The sequence below is a fragment of the Poecilia latipinna genome, unplaced genomic scaffold (assembly GCF_001443285.1).
Source record: "Poecilia latipinna isolate Pla-1442-1.1 unplaced genomic scaffold, P_latipinna-1.0 Scaffold1249, whole genome shotgun sequence".
In the NCBI taxonomy this organism is placed as follows: Eukaryota; Metazoa; Chordata; class Actinopteri; order Cyprinodontiformes; family Poeciliidae; genus Poecilia; species Poecilia latipinna.
The window spans coordinates 151,397-179,208 of NW_015113865.1; the positions used below are offsets into that span (position 1 = coordinate 151,397).

The window sequence follows — 27,812 nt, forward strand, 5'->3', positions numbered from 1 at the left end:
AGACAACCCTATTCTGGCTGTCTTTTTTTTTTTTTTTCAAACTTGCCCAAGAAAACTGGAGGAAAAAAAAAAAAAACTACTAGAACCCCAGACCACACTGTTGGTCCTGTCAGAAAAGGCAGAAAAAAAAAGTCTTGATCTGTCAAGATTTGAAGCATCCCTTTTCCTAAAAGAAAGATAGTGGTCTAAAGTATAAAGAAAAGTATTTTGGAGATTAATGTGTTTATGAGCTAATGAATAGCCCCTTTGGAAGCAGCTTCATAAATGATCCCACGGCTAATGCGGTTAATAAGCCTCGGTCACGCCAGAAAATGTAGTACAGAAGAGGCACTCATAGCCCCAGAGAAGAGGGATAATATGGTTCATTAAAGATACGCTGATTTATCCCCTTTGTTCATGATTGTTGCAATGGCAGTTCGTACATGACCAGGTCTTGTTTAGCTGGCGCAGAAAGTAGACCAGCATGTCCCTTGGCAAGAGGAGTAAGATCACAGCCAAGATCAAACAGGCAATACAGTATATAGTGAGAGTGCACTTTCTTCAAGAAAAAACAAAAAACAGTAGACCATGTTCATAGAGATTTGTTATTGGAACACTTGAGTTTTATTATATGAACATTCTGCTTTCTTAAATTTGTCCTGCATGTTCTGTGGGTTGAACGTCTTATTCACTCTACGGCAGAGTAAGCTACTGCCAGCCTCCTTAACAAATCTAGAAATTATTCAACTTTTCTCTAAGGAAATCTGCAATGTTTCCGAAATGTAAACTGCTGGATCCAAGACATAAGCTGTATTTAGTTATTGTAGATATCACGCCTGGAAGCTGCAGTATAGGTTTGTCCTACACAGAGGAGAACACGTTCAGCTTACACGTGTGGAGACATTACATTCAGCAAGGAGCAGTTCCACCTTTTCTGAGTGATGGGTGATAAATTGAGTCTGTTCATTAACTTTTAATGAAGTCCTCTGTTTAATACAACAGAGGATGGTTAATCCTCCTTATAACTTGGACCTTTGGAGCTCTACCACAACCAGAAGCCCCAGAGTATATGTCTTACAACTTAACTAAGCAACAGAAAATCTTTTCTGACATGATTTCTAATATTAAAAGCTAACATCTACTTTCTTTGTACATCCAAAATATTTTAGTTTGAAACACTAGTAACCAATTAAGTGTCTTACAAAAACATGAAACAGTGTTGCTTTTTGACTGAAACCCTTTCACTGAGATCATTGCATGCTTTATAAAAACAGACCCCCATCCTCCAGGTTTAAGAGACTGAATATTCTCAGTTAGCACATGACCTCACATCTTCTTCGCTATAAGCATGTTTGTGTCGGTGCTCGGAGAGGTATCTGGGCTGACTCTTTTCAAAGAAAAGTCTTGATTGGTTACATAATATCAGGAAAAGAAGGTTGAAAAAAGTCAAGTATGATAGTGACAGTTTAAATCTCAACTAGACATAGACTGGATATAATGTGGAATATAAAAATTGGATCATTCTTGTTGGTGTGTGGTCGTAGAGGTGACATTCACCCAGGTTGGTGTGTGACTTACAGTTTTGTTCGTCATCATCTCCTGAGCTTTGGCAGCCATCTTCATCATCACAGTCTGCGGTGCTTCCTTGCTCTTCCCCACTGCCTGGTTCTTCCCAGACCTCAATTTCATTGAGATTTGGAAACTTCTCCTGGGTTTCCTATGGAAACAGATAATAGAGAATTAGCCTACACTAGAGTACCATTTTCAGACTATAAAAAACAAACAAAACAAAAAAACATAGAAGAGATACATTTTCATAAAACTGAACAAATTTGCAACACTATTCATAGGGTGAGTGAGTAAATAGTTTGCTATGATACGATGATTCAAATATTTAATTGGTATTATGCAAATATTAAAAATAACAAATCTAGTGTTTTTAATTAATTACAATATGAACATCAATATAAAGCAGGCATAATTAACAAGGACAAATATATATTTGTAAGCAGATTAAAATAGTGAAATGGTTTAGAAAATCTGACGGACTGAGTGTGAAGAGATGAGACAGGCCAAACTCAATTTTCTCATAGTGAGGGTGAGAGTAATAAGAAAGTGGACAACAGGGTAGAGACACCGTAAAATGGGTGTTGTCAACCTCATTGACAACCTCAAGTCATGCAATAAATACTATTTTGAAATAGGAACATGAATGATACTTTAAGTTTAGCATGGTGCATGTCAGAAAGGAAAGAAAAAATGCTTCGTTAGTTTTCTTGTGAAACATTTCAAGATGAAACATGACCTACTCTGCCTCGACGCATCAAGTCTTGTAAATGTTGGCTAGAGCTCTAAATATCCTGGGGTAGATCAACATGGGTGGTGCACAATAGCAAAAGGCCCTAGGTGGTAGGATTATGTGTCCCATTTATTTCCAAGCATGTTTCCAGAAAAACATTTACTCAAACAAAAATAGCAAAAAGTGTTTTTTTTTTCTACATGCATCATATTTGTGTTTTTTGTCATATCATTCCATACTTTGTAAGGGGATATGTTCTACCTGAGGGATAGGGGCAACAAATATAATGAATCCAACCCATTGAATGTATGACATCACAAACACCTTTTTTGATACTATGGTGTAGTCATGTCTGTTCATGTGCACTATTATTGGTGCATAATAATAACAGAGATTCACACAGAAGACATATTAACTAAAAACATGTCGATAGACGAATGTAATGAATGTAAAGAGTAATTAGTGTTGAGGGATGACAAATATCTTTGACACCTGCTCTAAGGGTGACCTGTTAAATTCCCTACAACAAAACCTTTCAGGGGACTCCACAGTGGTTCATACTAAAGTAGTATTTAGGAAGTTATGCAAAGTACAATTGTGGATCAGCAGGTATAATGCACGTACGGTATTTGATCAAAACCAAGAGACCAAGACATACAGCGAACAAGTAAAAACCTATGAAATTATAAGAAAACCTGTAAACAGCTTGACTTTTAAAAATGTAAAAAAAAAAAAAAAAATGTCTTCGTCATTAGACGGATTATTGCATTTTTCAACAGTGTGTAATAAAGTAGGCAACTGTAAATTACTGTGCCACAAAAATACGTTTCTGACATTGTATCTCAATGCAATGTGCTATAGTGCAACTGTACAGCTATGGCACAAGCTCAGTGTTGATGAATTAGATATACTGATATGATATAGGGCCTTAAAAACAATGTGGTAAGACAGATCCCTTACAGCCAAAACAAATGAAAAGGATTCCCGAGCGGACATCTCAGCTTTCAGCTTTGCAACAGTTAGTCACATGAAATGCTCAGAAATGATGTATTTGTACAGGTTTTGTTTAAGGGTTGGATGAAATTACAACCTGTCTATTTTGGTATCCTGAGCATATTTTGACTCTTTAGAAATTGTAAACTGATATTCTGTGTTCAAAATGAAAGAACAATGAGCGATATCACAGCCTGTTATTAACAGCAGACTAATGTTAACAGCTGCCAATTTAAGTTTAAATAAAAGGCATGGGAAAATGTAGCAAAGCCAATCAAAATATGTGAATATTTATCACTACCAGATAAATGATATGTAGTGAGAAAACATCCCCTATAAGAAAGATGAAAAACATCTTAATCTCATCCAGAGAATAATGATGGTCAACTCTATGACCTATCTTGACTTGTCATAAAGATGTTGTTTATATCTAAAACTTTAAAAAAATGACAATATGTTTAACACTTATTTCCATTTTCATACAAATTTAGAAAATAGTTTACATACTCAGTACCTCATTAACACCACAGAGCATTATTTTAATAGAGTTAACTGAAACACCTTTGTTTTCAAAGGTGTTGGAAAACACCCGTTTGTCAAATTAGGACTGTCCTGCAAATAATACAATGTTTGACATGAAGGTAAATTGTTAAAAAAAAAAACAAAAAAAAAAAACATGAAACTGGATCCATTGGAAAGAAAAAAGGTTATACTGTGACTATGCTGTTTGACAGGTGCTTCCAGTTATGTAAGATGGTATGCATCCAGGAGAAAAGTGCTTGAAAAAAGGAATTCCAACCTTTCATTATTCTGGCATCCCAGGAGAATTGAAATATTTTCAAAAGACTTGATGAAATAGTTTGCTAGTCCCGCTTATAACGTGCAAACTAATTTTCCCCTCTCTTTCTTCTTAAAAAGATTCTTTAGTCAGAGGATGATAGGGTTTAGAGCTTCAAAGGATAAATTGCTGCAAGCATCCACAGAAAAGCTTGTGCTGGAAGGAAAAATCAGTTGCCTTTAGAATATGCACTGCTTATCAAAATTTTAAGACCAGTTGAATAATGGAAAGAATTCACATTTTGCACTTTTGAAACTAAAGAAGATTCTAAGTTGTAGCTTCACAATATAAAAAGACGAAATGTGAGGGAGCAAGTTATTGCAAACCACCACTGAAATAGGCTGTCTATCATCTCATCAAAAGTTTAAGATCACATCATTCAAAAGACCAAAAATAAATGACTAGATGACTGGTGCTGAGGTTGGACGCAGTAGACAGTAATTTTAAACTTCTTAAAAGATCCTGAGGGTTACGGAAAGGTCAAGTGGCAGACCCCAAAAAATGTCACTGGCAATGAGCCGGAGGATTCAATTCACTGTCTGTCAAGATACACAACCAAATTAAGCTTGTCACTGGCGCCAATTGCAATGGCATAACCATCAGATATCTGCAAGAGAAGAGTTTTAAGAACAAAAAAACTTCTTCTTCAAAGGCCTCAACTCCTTCAGTGGCATAACATTGCCCGTTTAGAGTTTCCACGAAAGCACCAAACATGACACATTGACAGGTGAAAGAAATTTTTATTCTCTGATGAGAAAAAAAAAAAAAATTACCTTGATGTCCACATGGCATGTTTGCTGTAAAATGGTTACTCTGAATTTTTGGTCTCACTCACATTTTTTTTTTTTCTTTTTTGCATTTTGAAGTTCTATTTAGAACCTTCTTAAGATCCAACAGTGCAAAATGTAAATTACTGCCATTTAAAACTTTGATCAGGTCTGTATCTAAAAGAGGCACACACACGTATATTCAAATATAGTTTGACTTTCACTGGAAAGTCTAACAATATGCAAGTCAGCAAACAAGGACTCCTACTCTAAAATGGAAAGATACGCTTTTGATGAAAGATGGTAAAAATAATCTATTATTGATGCCATCTGATTCTCTGCTGATGATTTAACATACAACTCTTTATTCAGGCCATTGGTGGTGAAACTGAAAAAAAAAAAGATCGGATGTTAAAAACAATCTGCAGGGAACAGAGGAGAAAAATGGGTATCAATAACAAAAAAACATTTGCCCTAACCCATATAACATACATGTAAATTACTGATTCATTAAAGGAAAAGAATATTTATTTTAATATAAGCAAATTGATTTACATTTTCAGTACAAGACAAATTCTAAGAAAATAGAAATGTCCCGAAATCAGAGCATAAAAAATAATACTCTAAATGAAAATAGAGATGAGCATTCTTGAAATGCATAACCAAATTTTAAACGATAGCAAAGCAACACACCCCTCCTCGACATGCTGCCACAAGCTGATTGTGTTACTAACTGCTAGTGACACCTTATTGGCTGTGACTTTATATAACACTCGTGAGTCATTCACGGCAATGCACTGTTTTGTTAAGATCGTCACGCCCTGCACCTTTCAGACACTCGCTGAAGCATATTACATGTGTGTATAATGTATGTGTATCATAATAAACTTGGACTTACGGTCGGTGAATGACAGACAACAGTTGGAGCAGCAGTTGCATTTTTTTTTTCTGAGCTTGTTTCAACAACCGCTTTGATGACAAAAAATTGTGAGAAAATATGAGACTGCTTCTGCGTTGCTGGGAACATGAAATACTTCACGCATCAAAGTGAGCTGCACTTGTCCTCCATGGGAAACAATTTAAACGGTTTAAAAAGCAGCTCTGACAAGGTACCACTTGAGGTCATTTGCCAGGAATGCCCATTATAATGGTAATAATCAGCCCACACGCTGGATTAATGAGAGCAGCCTTCACAATGCATGTACTTTCAATATTTCAGTAGCCACCAAAAGAAAAAAAGTGACCTTCTTTTCTACTGCCAATAAACTGCATCTATTAGTCCTTTAAAACAAATTCCCTCATTGGAGAGTCATCGAAACAACAGACGCAACAAAGGCTTAAAATCCCTCACAATAATTATGAAAATATTTGTTCTACTCCTGCACAGATTCAAAACTTTTCAATTTCTCAAACTACTTTCCAATAAATTCACTTAAAAATGATGTAACTTTTTGGGTGTATTTTTTAACTTTCATCTCCAGATTAAAGAGCTACATTTAGATCCAGGCAACAAACCTTGTTATGTCAACATGTGTTGTAATAACTACATTTGCAAGATTGAAACTTAACTATACACACAGCTGTAGTTCTTGCAGGAATGGTGTCCTGGGAAAGCCGCCCCTTCTGTCACATTCCAACCAATTAAAATGCAAACAACTACCTATAGGTAATGCAGTCTGTCAGTATCTCATCCATCCAAGCAAAAGGGCGTAATTTGTGCATGTGAAATTTCGAGCTCATACACGTAGATGTGCACATGCCAGGAGAGTATGTGCACAGGAAAAAATAGGTAGGTCGATTAATCTGCGTTATGTAATATTAACCCGTTAATATTTTCAGATGAATTGGATGCGCTAGCGCATTATCATTGACAACCCTAGCTTCAAGATATGAAACAATATGGTCGTGAATTTACCTTAACTTACATATTTTCTAAAAGCTACCAATGATACACAATTGTATGTTTCAAAGCAGGCAAGACTGCTATGGAAATGAGGAATTTTACTGCAGCATGTATAGGCATCCTGGTATCTGTTGGAGTTTGATAAGGATCAATCTCCCTTTCAGCACTTTAATGAAATGTCCCCAAGGTATGTACAAAGTAATGTTCTGTGGAAAACGGTTTCTTTTTGTTCCCAAAAAGGATGAGTCTGAAACAACTAAAGCTGCAAGCATCCTGAGTGGCAAAGGGGTAAAATGACCAGCAACCTCCAAAGTCTAGATCTCTATCAGAGTAGGGCTGGTGACCAGCTGACATGATGGCATTGGAAAATATTTGTTTTAAAGCTTGCAGGTTTTGTTAATCTTATTCCATCTTTTTTCTATTTAGTGTTTTTGCTAACTTTGTAGTTGTTTAGCACACTTAGCTTCCCTTGAGTCAATCGTGAACATTATTGCTTTAGGGTTAACACAGCTAACGTTTTAATTAGCGGTGCCCACTGCTGATTCTGAATGTTTGTCCCTCAGCAACAGCTTCTGTTGTTGCTGGCATGAGATGTTGGCAATGAGGCAACAATTGGAATTGTGAATTTTTAAAATACCTTGTGATAATTTAGGGCCAGTTCAACTCAAAATAGTCTAATTCTTGACAAGCAAATTAGATTTTCGTAGCTATGTGCCACCACCACTAGCAAGTTTTAGGTTTTCTACGTGTCAAGGCTTACTTTTTTTTTTTTTTACTAATTCATTCATTTTGTAAGTTTTTTTTTTGACTCTAGTGTGCTTTATTTGACAGTGTGTCAACATGGAAGTGGGTTGTGAGAGAGGGGGAGGATATGCGGCAAACAGGCCGGGACTCAAACCTGTGATGACCGCGTAGAGGCCTCAGTCCTCTACGGGTCCTCTACACGGCCTCGGGGTAAAGCACATGGATCATGCGCTCTACCCCTGCGTCACTGCAGACTTCCTTTCTTTAATGATGAGTTGGTAACCCAAAAGTGAGGCAAAAAAGTCACATCTGGTGGGATATTTAGAAGCTTTGCATTAAATTACCGATGCAAAACAAATGTTCTGATCAAATTACAGTCTGGCTTCACAAAGTTTGGTTGCCAGGCGAAAACACAGGACTGTGTAGACAGACCTGTTACTGTATTGTTGCCACAGCAGCAGCAAAAAAGAAGCAGAGCTCCTCTGAAGACCAAGTTCATCATCTTTTTCAAGTGGAAAGAATTTGTCCCCTCCCTGTGACATGCTGCCAGCTAACTCCAGGCTCTTTCTTCATCCCTGGGCTCCAGTAATGCTTTACAGCTCAAACCCCCTTAGACTAAGACATAAAAATCCATTCTGTGTTGAAGTCAGAAAATATATGATTGTTTTTGCTAAAATAGCACTGGAATTAGAACAGAAACACAATGAAGTATATTTAATTGCTAGGATGATTGATCTCAAAGGAAGCTTCTCCAGTGTGGTATCTCACTGAGCTGTTAAGTAGCACAGCAAAGCGGTAGTCAGCCTAATCAATCACCCAACATGTTTCTCTCAATTCCAATTCTATGCTCTGTATTTTTAAGAAAATCTTTAAAGCGGTGCTCCGACATTTCAGTTATCCCAACTTCCTGCTATTTTTATTTATTTATTTATTTTTTTAATGATACTGTCTGGGTTTGTACGTGTTGATGTTAATCTGTGAGTCTGTGTGTCACATTCTATTTGGAAAAGAAATGGTTTTACACATTCACAAATGTTCTGACCTCATGAGGACAAAATGAACATTCTTAAAGGATCCACACCCATAAACAGCTGGACTTAATGCTATTAATCAAACGTGCATTACACAACATTTATTGTCCACTTTAGCAGTATTTACAGGCAGAGAAGATAGTGAAATAAAGAAGATAGTCAGGGGAGATCAACATGGGTGGATTCTGATCTGACTTAGTAAATAGATCCTTTTATAGAACAATGTAACATTAGGTTTGACAGTTGCATGCATGTTTTTTTTTTTTTTTTCCCCTATTAAGATGTAATTTCAAATTCTAGTTTCATAAAACGTTTTGCGGATTTGCACGTGGTGTATTTCTGCATTCACCACGCAAAGCTGTCAAGCACGTCACATGATTGTGAGAACCCGACAACTGTACTGTCTGTCTTTTTATGTTTAAAACGACACTCAAGCTCTTCTCTGTGCATATGCAAAATAATTATATTGATAAATTTCAGGTAAAAGTCTGTGATGTCTCAGCAGGAGATTTCTTGTTTAGATAAACTCGGAGAGCACAGCAAGAAAACATATTGTCTTGCTTTTCTTCCTCTGTTCTTTCAAGTTTTTTTTCCAATGTCATAGTTTAGTTCAGAGCATTTTATAAACTTTATGTTGCATTGAGGAATGTGGAATTACAGTTCAAGGATACAGCATTGAAACTCAGTCATTCGAGCAAGCTACAATCAGCTGAGGGAACAAACTGTGCACTGCAAACTTTAAAATTAAAGGAAAAAAAATCCTAGATAAATGGGCCTTGAAAGTAAACACAACTTGTGAAAACATGTTGCCATCATTCAGTTTGCAAAACTGCCTATCCCCTCTGTCATCGAACGAGAGGAGGGGTACACGCTGTATAGATGTCAGTCCGTTACTGGGCCAAAAATGAGACAAATGGGACCAGTGATCATACAAAACCACAAAAGAACAAGCAGAAAATACAAACCTTTTGTTCAGGTACAACAAATTTGCCGTCTATTTTGTACTGTTTTTTTTTTCCTCCTCCCACTCTTTCAGGAAGAAAACTTTGTATAATGACTAATGAGGGGCTTCAAATAATAAAATAATAAACTATTACAGGAGATTAAAATGTTCTTTTTAAATGTAATTTTTCCATGCAATTATGTTTTTGCCAGTTATGATATTGTTTAGTCAGGCCTGCATTTCAGCGTTACTCCTCAGAAATGACCAAAACTCAAATAAGGCAAGAGGAGATTATTGCTAAAATAACAGAGCTTCCAGCAATTGCTGGTGTGGTCCACATAAATACTAGATTGTTTGTGCTTAATCAAGAAAGATGCCGCAATTAATTTAATGATCTGAACTCTTACTATACCATCTGTTTTATGCATTGACCAGTCTCTTTACCAAGTACACCTATTCATTTGCTTGCTCAAATGCTGAATCAGTCCATTCAATCTCTATTCATAAGAGCACTTTAAAACAACCACAGCTGACGCAATTTGTTGTACACATACAAAAGAAAACTCCTTAAAGCACTGTTATTGTCCCACCAAGGTGTGGTCCATCCTGCCTTGCCTCAATGTTTCAGGCTCTGTTGATGGTGAAATGATATGGAGGATATTTTATTGGCACGCTTTGAGTCCCTTGTGTTCTGCAGAAACTCTGAAGGGAGCAAAAATATCTACTGAGGTAAATGAAGAAGAGACGGGTCAGGTCCAAAAATACCTTTGGTGAGTGAATTAAGTTGGAGCCATTCACTAATGTAAACCATGAAATACTGGTAGGATGCAGTGTGTTGCATCCTACCGAATGCAGTTTAAAGCTACTGAGCATATAGTTCTGTTCAAATATATTGGGAATACTGTCCAATCTACTGCATGAAGATGGAGCTGACAAATTTGTACTGCACAGACGGTGAGAAAATAAAACACTGGTCTATTCAAACATGCAGTGGTGTATGCTTATTCTTTAGAGCTTTAAAACGGTATAAATTGAAAACTTTTAGCTTTCCCGAGAATCACTCAACTATTATTTAGTTGTTTCACAATATTTGTGTTGTTTGGAGTTGACTAATTGTATCATTTACCTTTAGGCCAGCTAATGTAAATTATTCAGAGAACACCGACCAGTCTTTCAACAATTTAAAAACATCCAATGTCCTTAAAGAACGTACCAATGAAAGACACTATGGAAATTACACCATATTCTAAGATTTGGTTAAACTGTCAAATAACTAAAGTGGAACTCAAGACATGAGCTGAACAGTGACAGTAAAAAAAAAAAGAAAAAAAAAAGGAAGCTTTCATCTAAGCTTCTCAGTTACATTATGAGAGTGTAACGGTATTAACTAATTCTGTTGAATGAGGATATAATTCAGAACAAAATCCCTTTGATCCGTTATGTGAGAAATGTCAGAAGTAAGCCGCAGTCCAACACAAACAGTACAAATCAACTTGTTTGATTTTAGTAAGTACTATCAACAGCAGTAGAAGTAGTATTTCGATAAGCATTTAATTGTTATTTTTGATATTGGCAAGCCTTACCATTATGCAAACGTGTAACTGCAGTTTTGCTAGTTGCGACATGGGACGTTTGATCCTATGGTCTTATATGAAATAGCCATAAAACTCTTGCAAAGCTCTGTCACTTGGTCTGGATTCAAGGTGCACTCTTCAACTCTCTAAATGTCAATGGGACACCTGCTCAACTCTGCATAGTTTCCATGACAACAAGGTACTTGACAGCTGCAATGCACAACAGGATGCTGAAGTTTAACAGAAGTGATCTTGAGCTGTCAGTGGCAGACAGGCAGAGAGGTTGACAGGCGGACTGGGAGATATGAGCGATACAAGAACGGGGGACGGGGGGGAAACATTCATGAAAAAAGAAAAAAAAAAGACTGAGATAAAGGCAAGAGAATGAAAGCAGATAGAAAGAACCACGATATCAGTTCAAATAAGAGCAACAGAGAGGCTCAGTAACAGGGAGAAACAAAGACAAATGAGAACACACAAGAGGAGGTTTCTTTGATGTATTAGAAGCATGAGCAATCGAATAGACATAGGCAGGGTAAAATAAAGGAAAAAGAAAGTGAGATCTACAGATATAGAGTGGGCAGTGACTGATACTATTTGTAGGCATAATTTCAAGGGCAACAAAAGGGCAGTCAGGCAAAGGGGAACAAAATCCTTGTCCGTTTGTCTCCTCAAATGGCCTCTAGGGAAGCTCTGAAATGGGCCTTTTCTTCTTGGTCCTTTTCAGCTCTAAGCCCCATCTACATGACAAACAGTGTCACTTTGAAGCTGCTTGTGTCATCTGTGCCTATCTGTCACTCATTCCTGACCTTTTGCTCTCCCCTCTCATCTCTTTCCTTTTTTCTACAGTAATTCCACTTTTTTTTGTCAGGGTTTCCTTTTCCCTCAAAATCCTTTTCATTTATGTTCGATTTTGGTCTGTTCAGAAAACAAGAACATGACAAAGATAATTCAGTGGATCAGCATTTCCCTGTGTTGCATGTATTTAAAAGAGTATTTAAAACAAGGATAAATGGGTTTCATGATGGTTTATTGATAATGTCATTGGTAATGATAGGTAACTCTTGATGCTGAAAAGGATTGTATTTATTCAGCAACATAAAGCTTAATTAGTAAAAGTATCTGTATTCTTCAGTGGCACCCCTAGGTCAGTCCTTGTATTACCAGGATGAAACACACATGCTCACCTTTGAGTAAAAAAAAATGCAATTATCGTTGACAGATGTCCGAGTGGTAAGACAACGGTCTCCTACCTGGTTGAAGTGCTCCAGCCTTTTCTTGAACTCAGCAATTGTAGGGTCCATGCTGCGAACTTTGACCTCTGGGTTTTGCCTCTGGGCATGCAGACCATTTCTGACGATTCTAGCGATATAGCTGGGGAAATAAATGTAAAATCAGCAAGATTAATATTATCACTTACTTACTTTAAACTTCAACCAATGTCTTATTTGTGAGTAGATCAGTTACAGGGATGCATGTTGTTAAAAAGAGGAAAACTGCACAAGCTTGGGCAAATTACTCCCTTTACTCTGGATTGCTCTGCTAGATTGGATTGGTGTTCTGCATTCATTTCCAGCTCTATGAATCCAGTACAGAAATAAGGCAAACAGTGGGAGCAAAACAACACCAACAAACACTTTACAAACTACTTTCCCTACATTACTATAGTACTCTTTATTTGTGCATGTCTTTGTAATGTTGTCTGAATTATTTTGGGATTTATATACTGATATAAATTATTAATTTGTGAACTTAAAAGGATATGAGGGGATTGACAGGTACTGACACTAAATCAATAGATGCTTCCAGCAGCAGCGCTACGGTGATAAAGCGATTATGGATGGCTATAGTCGGTGTGTTTGTACAGACATGTTTATAGGTATGACATGCATTTGTGGTTGTGCTTACTCGCACATATATGCATTCATGCAAATTTGAGTGGAGGGAATCATAAAAGTGCTGAACCTGAGAATTTGTGGCCTGTGATCTGAGCAATGTGTTGATGAGGTCTGCGCTCCATCAACTTGCTGAAATGGCACTTTACTGATCGGGCCAATAAAAATCGCCCCTCTTAACCCTGTCAAGCTGCACATTAACTTTACATCCCATTGTTCTTCTTTTTTTTTATTATTATTATTTATTCATCAATGAATTGCTTGATTTACTTTAGTGTGTTTGGAAAGCTGAGTTACAAGTCTCCCAAGGCGCACACTCACACAGATAACCGTATCTTTGTTTTGACAACAGCTAAAGCTCTTACTGCTGCCAACTCTAAATCTTTTGAGGATGGAAACAATCAATAGTCTTCCAGCGTCACTCCACCAAATAAAATAATAAAATGTAAAATCAAACATCTGTGGGTTTGGGAGTGTATGCATGTCTGTCTCTAGGCTTGGCTCGCGATGACAGTACTGGAAATTATCACATCAGACTGGATACTAGAGAGAGAAAAAAGACGTTTCATGGTGAGTCTGGCGCAGTGCTAGGCTTACCACATTTCACTGGAGTAATATTTGATAGCACATGAGGGACATGACAAATGATGCAGCAGGATATCCCGGGATAATTACTTGATAGCAAATTTAGTGTGCTAAACAGTATAATCCAGCGGTTTATGGCACAGATCAGACTTCAGTAACAGCAATTAAATGCTTAAATCTTTACACACTTTGCCTTACTTTAACAAAACAACATTCTGCTCATTTCTCTCCTCGAGTCAAATGTTAAGTGTAAGCAAACATTGCAAATGATTACCTACACATGTATTACATTTGACTCATGAGTCTCTGGCCCCTGTCGGTGGAACTGTAGCAGTCATCGCTGAATGCCCCATTAACACACACTCTTAAAGGCTGCTTTGTCTGGATCCTCTCTCTGCTCACAGCACACAGTAGCAGTGACCTCCGCTCCCTGTTTTCAACTTCTAACTGAACTCTCTTGATCTTTTAAAGGCCTGCAGGAATGCTTTCTGTGTTTGAAGCAGAAATCAAAATCAAATATTCATCTTCAAAGTGCAGTGGGGAGACAGCAAAGTGAACTTGTACCTCATTATCCTGATTCTGGATATTTGTATGTGTACTTTTCATAGAGTTATGGCTTTAAAAAAAAAAGAAAGTGGGTGTATTTAGATGTGGTTTATAGAGATTGTGAGTTGTAGCAATGACGTCATTCTATTTCATCCATCCTAAAGCCAGATTGGATCTGTGTTTGGAATTGTTTTCCTGTTGGAACATGCTTTCGTGTTGGTTAGGTTGTTGAGGAACACCTGATGAATAGACAGAGCCATTGTAAACTGGAAGTCGGGAGAACACCAATGTGAGGCACGTTTTACACCAAACTGGGCGTTTGTACAAGTAAAAGTGTCAAGTAAAACACCGCCCGGACAATTATTTTATGGTTGGTTAGATGAGATTTGACCACAGTGATCAGGAACAATTTGGCAGAAATCTAAGTGATGCTTTTAAACCTGAGAGCGCTGTTCCAGCTGTCAGGCATGGTGGGAGTAAAACCATGCTGAGCACTTGACAAAGTGGATGCAACAATACTATGAATACCTCTAAATTTAATAATTTTACCTACAATCAAAGGCAAGATGGCTGAACTTGAACACAATCGGATGTTCCTGCGGGACAATGATCTCATAAAGCACTGTTGATTTTGGAATGAATAAGGCTTACTTGGGTTTTCTGTATTTGCCCAGATCTCAACCCATCTGAAACTTTGTGGGCAAGGAAACAAAAACACTGCAAAGCCTACCATTGCTGACAGGAAAATTAGGTCAAGTCAAGGAAGCAAGAGTAAAAAATGTCATCTATAAACAAGAACTGTAAGTGTGAGACTGTTTATACATAAAACTATGTTACTGACAGTTCTACCGTTACAGCTGGAAAGAATGTTGCAGGTGGTGCAACAGATAATTTGATTATTAAGGCTCCTTTCTCCAGACTGTTGTTGAGTGGAGAAGGTAAAGTGTATCAAATCAATAAAGTTATTTTATGACTTACCGTCTGAGTCAATCTAGCTTGCTTGTAGCATTTCTCAAATTTGTAAACCTCTTATTTGCAGCTTTACATTACATTTCTTAAGCAGAAATTAGCATGACGTCACCTGCCAAACATTCTTTGGGGTTTGTCAGCAACTGAACAAGCGGTGGCCGCACATTGAGCCGAGGTTTGCGCCCCTTATCTGGAGAAACTGAACAACATACCATAGCGCATCAAAGCTGAGCCAGCTGTGTCCAGTATAGTGTAAGGCTATGTTTACCTGTCTTCTGAGTCAGCAACCCGTGACGTAATATCGGCTTGTGCACGCGCATTGTCACAAGGTAGGGCGGATTGTTGGATAGTATAGATAGTCGGAATATCTGTGTTCATCATCATTAAAGTGCTGTCATACAGATTTCGAGGAAAAATACTAAGAAATCATGGTCCATCATTATCAGTGGGGAACATGCAATCTCGACAGCCGTTACCCAGAGTTCGCTAATCCTGATTGGGGGCGGAGCCGGCGTCACGTCAATGAATCACATGGTAAAATTGTGTCATTCACTTTATTAATAAATTCAGGTATTAAACATAGAGAAAAATGTATTATTATTAGTAGTAGTAGTAGTAGTAGTAGTAGTATTGTTATAATTACAACATAATTTTGTGCATAGTGCTTAATAAAGGACAATTTAGTAAATGTTGCCATCTACATCATTAAAACCAGGCAACACTGGAAAAGCTGCAATACCGCTATTTCTTCCTGCCCTTTTAAGAGGGAAGCCTGAAGTCACAAGTGAGTCCAGCAGGGAAAGCAAGGGAGGGGTCTAGTGGATGTCTGTAGCCAGCTAACTTTACGAGCTGGGCTTGGACATGTTGAAATAGTCTGAACGAGAGGTTTTGTTCTGAAAGGCCAGACTGTTCTCACACACTGTGAGCCTAGGAGCCTTTCGCTGTAGTACAAACACTAAAGGAACTGGTGAAAGCCACTTTACAAACATTTAATCAACATAACCTATGAGAACATGCTGCCAATTACAGCGAATATAAATATGTCTAAACAGATACAAACACTCTGCCGGAGTCCTGTGCCCCATAAACAAGTCACATGGCACTGAGGCCTGCCATAACCTCTAAAATTTTAGATTTGCTCTCATGAAAAATAAATATTTCAAACACCAAGCTAAAAAGAAGAAAAAAAAAAGAAAGAAAAGAGAACATTTTGGTTGCTCTTATTGAAGCTGTCTGAACTCCTGGCAGTAAGCAATATAGCATGCTATACTTCAAAGGCACCAATATTAAAGAGGAAATACTTGGATCACAAAATGTGCAAGAAGAAACTGCAAGCAAAAATGAAGGGGTCATCTGCAGGGCAGTTAAGCTTAAGCAGTCTCCGTTTTATTCACTGCTCTTTTTCTCTCACCCATCCTGCACTCTACTCCTTTTCTTTTAGCTCCTAGATGATCTCTCCAAGTCAACCCTTTGGTTGGCAGTTCAAAGTACCATTTTTTTTTTCTTTACTGACTTTATCACCTCTCTTGAAGCTGCTGTTGTCCTTGGCACGCTATGTGTAAGGTGGAAGGTTACAGGCGATACTCGCATCAGTTTAATTCTTTATTTTATTTTTTTTTTTTATTCCCAACAACCTCTGATTTCATCAGGTTTAAAAGTCTTCTTCTAACATTTCGCCCAATATTGTCAGAAAGAAAATTATTTTGATAAATGTTTGGTCTTCTCTTCCAACTGATTAGTATTAAGAAAACCTCTGCTTTGCTGAACTTTAGGGAACCTTAAGTTAATCTATTTAATAGGTTAGTTAAGGCTGCCATGTGATTCTGTGGTCTTGGCTGGAAGTCCAGAGAGCCTCCTGTCATGTGTTTCATGATGTGATTGCTCGGATGTGTGGGAAGAGTTGAGCAGAGTCAGAAACATGAAGATCAGCACAGGAAAAGAAGGCATCTTGGCAACAGCAAATGTCATCGGAAAAGATAGCTGCAGAATTTAGCGATATAATCGTTCCTGTTTGGAGGTTTCTTGGAATTTGTTTTGATGATTTCATTCTGACTAACCCCTTCTTGTGATGGGGAGTGTCTGCATGACTAATCAGGCTCTGGTGAGAAACTCAAAACTCAGAAATCTTGTCATTTGTAATAATTCATCTAGTGCTCAGCCAACACTCTTTTTCTTAAGGAAACCTAGAATTCCAAGTATTTCAAGGGGCTTCAAAACTTTTTGATTTTTAACTCCCTGGATAAACATTGTTTTGATAGATGTCTGTTTTTTCTCTTTTGGTCTTTTGCAATATCTTTATATTTAAGCTTATAAATATGAAGGAGCAAATATTTTAACATCCAGAGAAAACATAACCATCAAAGCTATATAAATATAGCTACACTGTGTTTATATTGAATCTATTAAAATTATTTTTACAGCTTGTTTAATGTTGGTGAATTGAAAAGTTGTTGTTTTAACTCTCAACTCCAGGTTACATCATTTTAGTCAAGAACATGCATATTTGTCCATGAAGTTTACATCAGGAGACCTTTAATGTTAACTTTCTGAACTACACCTGAGGTAAATCATGTGTGCGGAGCTGGCACTGTGTCTATCCGAGGTATTTCTCAATGAGATATGGGTGATTAAGGTTTTGTGGTAGGCTTGGGTTTACTCCTTCAGAAGGGTTCCCAGGTTGATTTGACCAGGCTGTTTTATTGAATGGTTGCACTGCAACTGCTATATGGCTTAAGGTCTTACAGCTCAAATTACTAATGTCTCACACACAATAAAAGTGTGGTCTCAGCAGTGCAATAAAAGCTGTAACTGTGCTTACAAAATGCTCCCTTTCATGCTCCACTTTCTAGATGATTTTAAAGCCATCAATTGCCTGTGCCTGGCCTTTTATTAGGTCAAGTCAGGTACTTCTTGATTTCCTTAAACATTTACTTTTGCACAGGGACTGGCGATGTGGCGGTGGGGGGTGTCTCACTATGTAAAAATTTAATTTACATGGTCAATCATTTATGTCAGATTTCATGTAATGCATCATATGAAGTGCTTCACTAATTATTATTGTTTTTATGCCTCAAGACCGTTTTCATATTTTGCCTAAATACAGATGCAAACTTCAAGGAATTCTTGTGAAATAGAAGGAAAGTGACAAATAGTTTGAAATATAATTTTTATCTAAATAAAAATCTCCAAATGTGGCATCTATTTATTTCTGAGGCCCAGTGAGCCAATGCTTTGCAAAATACTGTTGGTTGTAAGAATAGCAGCAAATAAAATCTTTCTGGGTTATTTGTCTCTGTATTTGCAGTTTAAGAGGGTGACGTTTTTTTTTGTTGTTGTTGTTGTTTTGTTTTGTTTACCAGTTCTGCTATGCAAAATATTTGATTAGTCAGACAGCATGGGAGTATCTCTAAACAGTCATTTTCAAGTTTTAGGTTTATACTCCGATTATTGTTTCTGTTACAATTGTTTTTCAGCCTATAACAGGTTTTCTTTCACTATTTTCTTTCTGCTTTTTATTTTAAAAATAATCTGAAAAGCACTGTTAATTTTCCTTAATCGTATTTCTAAGATTAAGGAAAACTACTCTTGAATGTAGTTTTGTGGTCTGTCACAAAACTGCATTCAAAATTATGATTGTAAAATGCGAAACAGTTTCAGATGAATAAATATGGTACTTATGTGAAATAGTATATAAGTCCATCCTTTAATTTTACATGAACAGAGTTCCATGTGTTGCAAAAAGACATTGTGACTGGTTTGCCTGTCTCTGTTTTCTTGTATAATCAGCCATGTGCTGTGGTAGCTGTTGGCTGCATGCGTTTTCTTGGTAGATGGAAATGAAAGCTGATCCCAGTCCCTTCCTCTACAGCAGACCGTGGTCTTGTGGTGATGTGGCCTACATCTAATAGCAAAATGAAATGCTCTTCAAAGATGAGCTGTCCACTGAACTTAGGGCAAAATTGGTTGAGGAAAAAACAGATTACAGACAGATTTCCAGGGGAAAGTTTGAAGGATCCGCTGGTGACCAAGGTCACACATCCTGCGTCCAGAGAGCCTAACAGATAATATTTATTATATCCCCTAGCCATTGCTTGTGGAAACACACAAGCCCTGGTGTAGGTTATCCAAACCAAAACTTTTTTTTTTTGTTTTTAATTTAGCCCTTGTCTTGTCCTTCCTTGGAATGTGCTGAAGACCATTGTGACCTGGGCCAAACCCAGATATTTGGAAAGCTGGAACAAAAACTGAGCCACAGTGAATGCACTTAGTCTGAAGAGTAAAGGGGAACTAATTAAACACTCCAACATATTTGCACATATTTACAGCTATCCACATCCTGCTAGTACCTTGTTCCTTAGAGGTGCTTGGTATCATTAGATCTATTCTTTTCCCCCATGTCTATCTGCAGGCGAGGTGAGACAATATTTAGCCCGGCCCATTATTAGCCCATTACAAGCCTGCATTCAACAGAGCATGTCTCATTTCTTCAGCACTCCAGGCTAATGAACATGTATCGATTTATCTAACAATTGCAGCAACTGCAAAGTGGCAAATTAATTTGCCACATAGTAACTTGCTCTTGGCAAAAAAAAAAAAAAAAAAAAAAAGATATCCATGCTTCTCCTTTCTTTTCTCATACTCCTGTTTCTTTCACTTCTAAACGTTTGTAAGAATGTCTTATTACCAAGACGCTGGTTTAAGGCGTATATCTTTGGGCGTACACAGCTCATCTAATTCAAATCCTTCTGAGCGGGGCTATAAGAAAAGTTAACTGTCAGTTGCCTCCCAAGTAAGTTTTCATTTACTTTATTTTTGCTTGCGCAATCTCTTTTAAGTGGGCAACCCCTCTGATATATGCAGTATAAACACTGTCAGCTACTGTAAAAGATAGTGGTGTGACTGGTTATTTAAGCTGTAGTTTCTATTTGAGTAGCTATGAATGTCCACAGAGATTTTTCTGTGGTTTTTGTAAGGAAGTTGATCTACCTAACTATGCCTTACCATCTATATCAGCTGCTTATAAATAAGATCTAACACTGAAAAGACAATATACTTAGAGTGGAGAAGGAAGAATCACTCGGACTCCCATTTATACTAGAACTGGAAATGATTTTAAATTCGCTGCAGTTTTCTCTCCATATGATTTATAAACTTCATTATGACATACTGAACTCCGTCTGTTAAGCACATCTCTTTAACAGCGTCATTGGCAGCCCTTACATTTCATGTTTCAATCCTGTTTTTCACTTTTAAGTCTGTGATTATGTAATCCATAGGGTTCTCAGTATCGTTCTGATGCCTTAGGTTTATTTATCTTACTGTTCTTGTTTTCCCTCCTGGTTACTATGGTGGACAGATCTTTCAGTCATTCTACTCCTTGCCTCTGGAAGTACTTTTCACCTGACATGTAAAAACATATCTGCTTGCACTCTTTTTAGATTTTGTTTCTGCGTATTTTTATACTTTTTGTGTGCCTTTGTGTTTGCACTTGATTTCGGATTGTTTTGATAGCAAGATAACCCTGAGTGTTCTTGAAGGTGCAAATAAATAAAATGTACTAATAGGACTAGGTTTTGTTGTCTGGCAGTTTACAGTGAATATGTTAAGCCTTTTGGTAAATTAGTCAGTCATAGCTACAACACTGTTGACACTGATAGAGGTGTTAGTCTAAGAAAAAACTGTGGTTATACTGCCTCCATGTGGTGAGTACTATGAATTAAAAGCACACTCTATTCATTATTTAAAAGCAATGGTTAAAATTAAAGCAAGATCACTTGAAAAAAGATAGCTTACACAACTGTAACATATTTTATTTCATTGTAATGATCACAATAACCTCCTGAACAATGACGTAGTGACGCAAAGCTGTCATCCCAGCCTTTTATTACGTACATTAAACACTAATATTCAAGTGAAATATAGACAGTTTTCTCAGTTTGTTGTGAATTTTAGCTCCATGGACATTGAAAATCCAATCTAAACCAAAGACATTTAAACTGACAAGTTTTATTTGCAGCTAAGTGAGGGAACCAGCCATTCTCCCTTCCTGCAACTACAAATTTATGACTCACTGGGGACATGAAAGTTAAACAAATTATAAAAAGAAATTTGTAAACATTTTCCTGTAGTGTTAGTGGCAGAGCAGTGGAAACATAAAATATGGCCATAGCGTGTTTAAAGCTCTAATAGCCTGTGATGGAAATGAGATCGATTAAAACTGTAATTGGCCCGTGGTTTGCTTTGAGGACTTTTCCAGGCCTGGCTGCCCTAACCGTGTTTGTGGCTGGGTGTAACTTCTCCCCACCTCTGTGTCGCCTGCATTAATGTACCAGCAGACATGCTGCAGTCTGAGACGGCAGACCACATAGACCTCGAAAGAAAATAGCTAAACTGCTAGACTTAAGGAACACAAAGTGTAAAACCCAATGCGTGCACTCATAAAAATTGATATAAACTGAGACGGATTTTGTTATAAATAGAGGACTTATTTGAAAAAGAGACTAATAGCACTTTCATCCATTTAGACAAAAAAAAAAAAACATTAACTTAATCTTTTTTAGTATCTGTGCTTGATCAGAGGATACACTTATAGATCTAATTACTAGATTTATTGATCTTATTACTAATAATTTATTTTCAACTTCAGGCCTTTTTGTGCAATGCAATTATGATCAAATAATTTTCTTTCTAATCTCTTTTTTTTCTGTTCTGTTTTATATTCTTCTTATTATTCAGGTTTTCTGGCCACACCTCTTTGGGAGCAGACCCAAAACCCCATGGAGAAGATGGGGAGGATCCATCTTCTGGCCTGCAAGTAGAATGAATGGATGGACAGATTGAAAAAAAATAGGCATTCATTGTTTTGTTTTTTTTCTGTGAAATACTGAACTAACACCACTGCTAAACTATAGTTGCTAGTCTAAATCAAAATATTCTTTGCATTCGATTATAAAGTTTCTGACTTCTTTAATTGGTTATGAAATACCTTTTGCAGTGATAAAATACTGCCACTAAGTGGCAATATGGGTGAACATAAAAACTGCTGGATATAGGTTGGACGGAAAGAAAGGAGGAAGGAAGGGAAGAAGGAAAGGAGGAAGGACTGAAGGAAGACTGGAAGAGAAACAGATATTAAACCCTAAAACTGAATCTCTCCTCAAGCCCACATGCCTACATGCCGAGAAGGGCACGGATAACTGAGGTTAGAGGTCTGGGGGGAGACAGAGGGACAGTTGGTGTTTGGACGGCAGACAAGGGCAGGCAGGGGCAGAGCCAGCAGAGTAAACTATGCCCGAGAGCACAGCCGGGTGGAGTGGACTGTGATCTTCTGGTGTGGTGCAACCACCTGTTTGCTTGTCTGCTTATGTTCAACTGATCAAAATAACATGAGCTAATGCTAAGGGTTGATTTTTTTTTTTTTTTTTCAAAAAAAAAAGTCAAAACAGGTTGACCAGATTTAAGGTGAGAGCACAGTGTATTCCAGTTTATATGTTTATTCAACCCACATACATAGGACAGAGGCTCTGTGAGGGTGCTGAGTGAGGAAAGTAGAGTTCATGGTCTGCTGCTGCAAGGAGGTGGGGGGGGGGAGCATGGAAGTACTTCTCACACTTGTCCTTTACCATGAACTCATGCAGACAAATTCACAAGACGCACCAGCCCCAGAGCACACTTCTCTTCACGCATAAGAGAAATTACTTTACAGACACATAACCACAGATGGTCCCCTGACACTCAATGAGAGGGACATTTGAGAGCACACTGCAGATAGATGGATTAGGAGTCTGCTTTAACTGCAGCTACCCTACACCAGAATAACATATATCGCGTGATGTACTACGAACCTGAAGTCAAAGTGGAGAAGAGAGAGGAGGCAAAGAGAAGAAGGACAAAGGTTGGAGATTTGTTATGCAAATGAAGGCAAGCAGACGGTGGGATTGATAAACACGTGGACAAAATGGCCTTCTTGGCGGAAATCCCAGTCATAGCTATCGTGCTTGCCATGAGCAGGCATATCTGTCAATCAAGAACAGGTTGGAAAATTGTACTCATGACCATAAGGCAGCCAATGAGATGAATTTGAAAATTCCAGTTTAAGGCAATTGGTTTTACACCAATTCAGTAATTTATTACAATATAATATTCCTAATCAATAATTTCAATTTCTTTCATGAGTAACCACATCACTAATAAAGATGAAGGCAGACAATAATTTTTGTCTTGGTTTTTACACATCGGTATTTTGTGTTACTCCCTAACTTGGACTTTTCAAAATTTACTCTGACATAAAGATTTAGTTGATGCTAGTAAACATCAATGTGGGAGAAAAGAAAAAAATAAATAAATAAAAATAGGGATCTCAATTATGCATATGGGATCCTACAGGTTCAGTCTTAGGAATTTAAAACTTTTTGTGATTGGCATTTTTTATCTGATTGGATCAGATTCACTACTTATAAATGAAGTAAACCTATTTGACTTGGATCACCTTAAAAAGTTGCACTGTTTGCGTGCAGTGCACGCAAACATGGATATTTCTGGAATCTCTGCTGTGTTCGTAAAAACATGGCATTTCATTAATAAAAACAAAACAAAACTACAAATAGACATACGCTAAGGAACTCTGCTCAAGTGCCCTGTGTGATGAAGATGTACAAGTGACTCTCAATGAAGTGACAAACATAGAGATAGAGAGATGAATTAGACACAGTTTTCAGAGCTTTGTTTCTGTTAATTATAATCATTTTCCTCTTACAGATAATTAAGACACAGCGTTTAAGAGTAGAATATTACATTAGACCAATAAAAAATGTAGACACAGAAACGTGGAGTGTATGAAAAATATGTTTAATATTCACTATTAGTTTCAAATAGTTGCTATTTTTGAAATGAACTTTTAACATGGCAAACGAGCCTCATCTGGGAACACATATTCAATTTTTTAGATTATAAAGCTGCATTCATGTTTTCATGTCATCATACTTTCGACAGAACAGGCTATTCTCTTGCTCTGTCTGCGTACTGTGTTACAGTCTTAGTTTACCCATGTTCCAAACATTCTGCAAACTCTGGAATGTTTATCTTTTTTTTTTTTTTTTTACTTGGTAGATAATGATGATTGCATGGCAGAACTGTTTGGACAAAGGCCTGAAACATGGGCCAAAAATTGAGCCGTAGCAGAAATAAAATGAAGGTGCTTCTTCTCTAGAATGATCCAAGTCCACACCCACAGAGCTTAGGAGAATCTGGCAGCCATGTTTGAATCAAATCCAGTAGAAATTTAGAGCTTGTATGTGTAATAACTTACCCACAACCAGACAACACTGGCTTTAATTATGAAAACATAAACTATTTCTCAAAATGTAAAGACTATTTACGCTGCTGGTTTGCTAAGTTTTCACTGTGAAGCTTTAATTTGAGTACCATTGTTTGATTAAGGAACAACAGTGATTGTAGAAAACGTGGTGTTGTTATATACGAGTGCCTCCTCATCCGTATCGTTCTTATATTTCTCTGTTTGGCTGCAGGTCAACTATGCATGAATGGATGAAAATAAGGCAGGACGTTCTCTTCATTTTGCACCCTTAGCAGAGGCAACATTCCCAACACCACTCAGGGGGGCTCCATTAAGCAAGGCATGATACCAAAACCCACCCGGAATTCAAGGAACGTTTTCCCTGTGGTTTCAGGTTACCAAGTCCACACGTTAAACACAGAGCACATACACACACACGCATATGCACGCACACATATAACTGCCTTACACAGTAGCACTGTACTTTTTGTTATTTCGACAGAAGTTGAGTTGTTGGCTTTTCTTCTCCCCTCCCATGCCTGTCATTCATTTTCGTTTTAAAACTCACATTCTTTTTCCTGTGGGTTGTGTAAAAACTTGGACTTGAACTTAAAACTTCAGCTTGACCCAAACCACCCGCCCGTTAAGATTCTCACTTTATTGATAAATACCGCACGGTGAAAGTTTAACCTTATATGCACATTTGCACTAAAAGCACACAAGAACCTTGGCCAGAGCTCACCATTGGCCTCAGATTCCACAGTACACGTAAACACCGCATCCCTCAATATTCAACAGCTTTTGGGTCAAAAATCTGTCGACTCTAAATCACAACTCATTTTCATTCACTGTATCCATCGAGAAAAGGAATGCGGGCTCCTAAAATAAAGTCGGAGCAGAGATTTGTAAATTAGAAGTGTTCACACTGTGTGAGTGACTGTACAAAGTCAGATCTCAAGGGTCGGTGTCCTGCATACTTTGAATGTTTCCCTGGTTCAACACCCCCGAATCCAATGAATAGTTCTTTACCAGGCTTCTGCAGAACAGGGTTGCCTCCAGAAAATTTTCAAAACGGCGGTCAGATGTATGCCACTGATAATCTTGAGATACACCACAAAAACTCAGTCTTTAAGGCAGACACTGATGTAATTTGCACGGAGATCACGGGCAGAGCCAAGAAATTGTCATACATATTTAAAAGTAGGCCAAAGATAAGAGATCTAGATCTGGACATCAAACATCTAATTATTTAAATGTTTACTTTGCTCAACAAAAAGCCAATTGTGAGTTGAAATGATTTGACAAGAGTCAAAGATGCAAATTGCTCTCAAGGCATTCTCTTTGAACAAAGTGCATTTTTCTACTTATAGAGGAGCAATGACTTTCATGTGTTTTTGTTTTTTTTAAGTAATGATTACAGTATCATTTTATGATACATAGATGTAGAGCTGGTGAACAAGCTGAAACACTTAAAACATCAAGTAGGAGACCAGACATGCAGAGACGGTTTTAATTCATGACAAGCACCATAGACTGCGTGCCAAGAACCAGCAAACACTTCACCACATAGCTGTGGTGGCTCATCAAATATTTTCATCCACTGACAATTTAGCTTCAAACTCCACACGTTATCAGACGTTAAGTGGGCTGCATTTGGAAGAGTTACTCTTAGTTTGTCGACAGAATGCTTCAGAATTCGTGTAACAGTGAACATAAATGTTTAGAAGGCGAACACACACCTCTCTCACACACACACACAGAGAACATTGATATACAGAGCCCCACTGGCTGGCCACCCAAAGCTAAAAGACTTCAAATAGGATCATCGAGGCATAAAGCCACACAGAAAGATAACTCTTTTAAAACTACTACTTCCCCCTGCCGCAGTCATACATCGCTCATCTATTCCAGATTTTAAATCAGCTCTTCTTGTTTGACTGACGCTTTTATTATCCCTCCTGTTCCCAATTGCTCCACTTCCCATCCTCCTCTTCCAATTTGAGATTGATGTCTTTCCAGTGGGCAACGATTGGTGAGTCAAGTTTACCTTGTCCAATATAAACTGCTGCCATAAAACACGCCAGTCTATTGTGGCACTTTAATTATATGAGCTCAACCCACTCCACCGTCTGAGGACTCAACATTATAGGAGAAGCTGGAAACCTTCTGCTTGCACAAATGAGATGATGAGAATAAAACGAGCTAGAAGGCAACCTCACAAAAATGTGCAGAAAGGCATAAACACGGGGAAACTGAAATACACAAAACACTCATTACTGAGAGAAACGTGACGAGTAACACATTTGCAAAGGAGCGCATAATGGGGCACGTTGCACATCAACAACACAAACACATCTTCAGCAATCTTTTTTTTTTCCATTTATAAATGTCATAAATCCAAACTCACAGTCCAAACATGTTAGCACTGAAAATAAATAAGTCAGAGACTGAAATGTGATCACTGCTATTTTCCCCTTTCTTCAATTACACAGACAAACACACGCACGCGCACACAAACACACAAACACACACCCACACGCACGCACACGCACACACACACACACACACACACACACACACACACACACACGCGCATGAACGCACCCAGTCCAAGAGTCCAATTTGGAGGGTCAAACTGAGGCCCTAAACTCTAGTGCAGGGTTATGGGAAAGGAACCGACTACAAACTCTAATCCAAAAACAAGTCTAGGAGAAATTCAGAAAGGACAGACAAAAATTACTGACTAAAGAGGTTAATCATAAAATTAAACACAAAAGGGTTGGCTTCAGTCCTAAAATGTGGTATATCATGTCAGCTGCTCCTTGTTCCAATTCAGTCTTTTCTTCTTTTTTTCTTCTTTGTTCAAGTACCTCAAAGTATCTGACCTACCTGACCGAGCAGACATTTAATGTTTCAAAACAGAAGAAAAAACCCTCTTACAGTTCTGAGCGTTAAATGTTTCTTTTTCTCCCACAAATATGCATTAATTTATTGCCCTTTCAACTTATGGAAGCCATTTTGACGAATTCTCAAATTTTTTAACTAAGCTCCTTTCAACCCAGGAGACTGACAGAAAAGCCGGGGGAGACAAAAACGTATGACTTGACAGAACAGAAGGGAGTGGAGCATGAGGGGTGAAGACTTTGCCCAGTGCACCGTTCTTCCTGCTTCTCCTCACAATGAGCGGAATAGATTCCAGATGTCGAAACGATAAACAAATGGACTGTCATAACCTTATAAAAATGCAAGGCATTCAGAAGCACTCGCATTGCTGTATTGTCTGTGGACCAACTCTTTGTCTTAATCTCAAGTCTTTGGACTCAACCCCAAAGAGGAGTGCTGAGTTATTACTTTTTTAATTCGTTCTGAACATCACATATGTGCAACACACCAGAATGTACAGAGCAGTCTTAGAATAAATTTCAATTCCACATGGTTGAAGTGTTAAATT

At 37.8% G+C, this 27,812-nt stretch overlaps 1 protein-coding gene and 1 long non-coding RNA gene across 3 annotated transcripts in view; one reads left to right on the forward strand and one right to left on the reverse strand.

Annotated features, from left to right (window-relative positions):
- Positions 1-21,989, forward strand: part of LOC106960977 (uncharacterized) — a 41,663-nt gene extending 19,674 nt beyond the window's left edge. Inside the window, exon 3 of the long non-coding RNA XR_001427688.1 lies at positions 21,802-21,989. This is a non-coding gene — a long non-coding RNA (uncharacterized LOC106960977). The remainder of the gene's footprint in view (positions 1-21,801) is intronic.
- Positions 1-27,812, reverse strand: part of LOC106960976 (glypican-5-like) — a 99,183-nt gene that overhangs the window by 20,698 nt on the left and 50,673 nt on the right. For both annotated transcript variants that reach the window (XM_015054399.1, XM_015054398.1), the window contains 2 exons: positions 12,325-12,445; positions 1,558-1,696 (listed from right to left, as the gene is read on the reverse strand). In XM_015054399.1, coding sequence (XP_014909885.1) covers positions 1,558-1,696; positions 12,325-12,445 — 260 coding nt within the window. The remainder of the gene's footprint in view (positions 1-1,557; positions 1,697-12,324; positions 12,446-27,812) is intronic.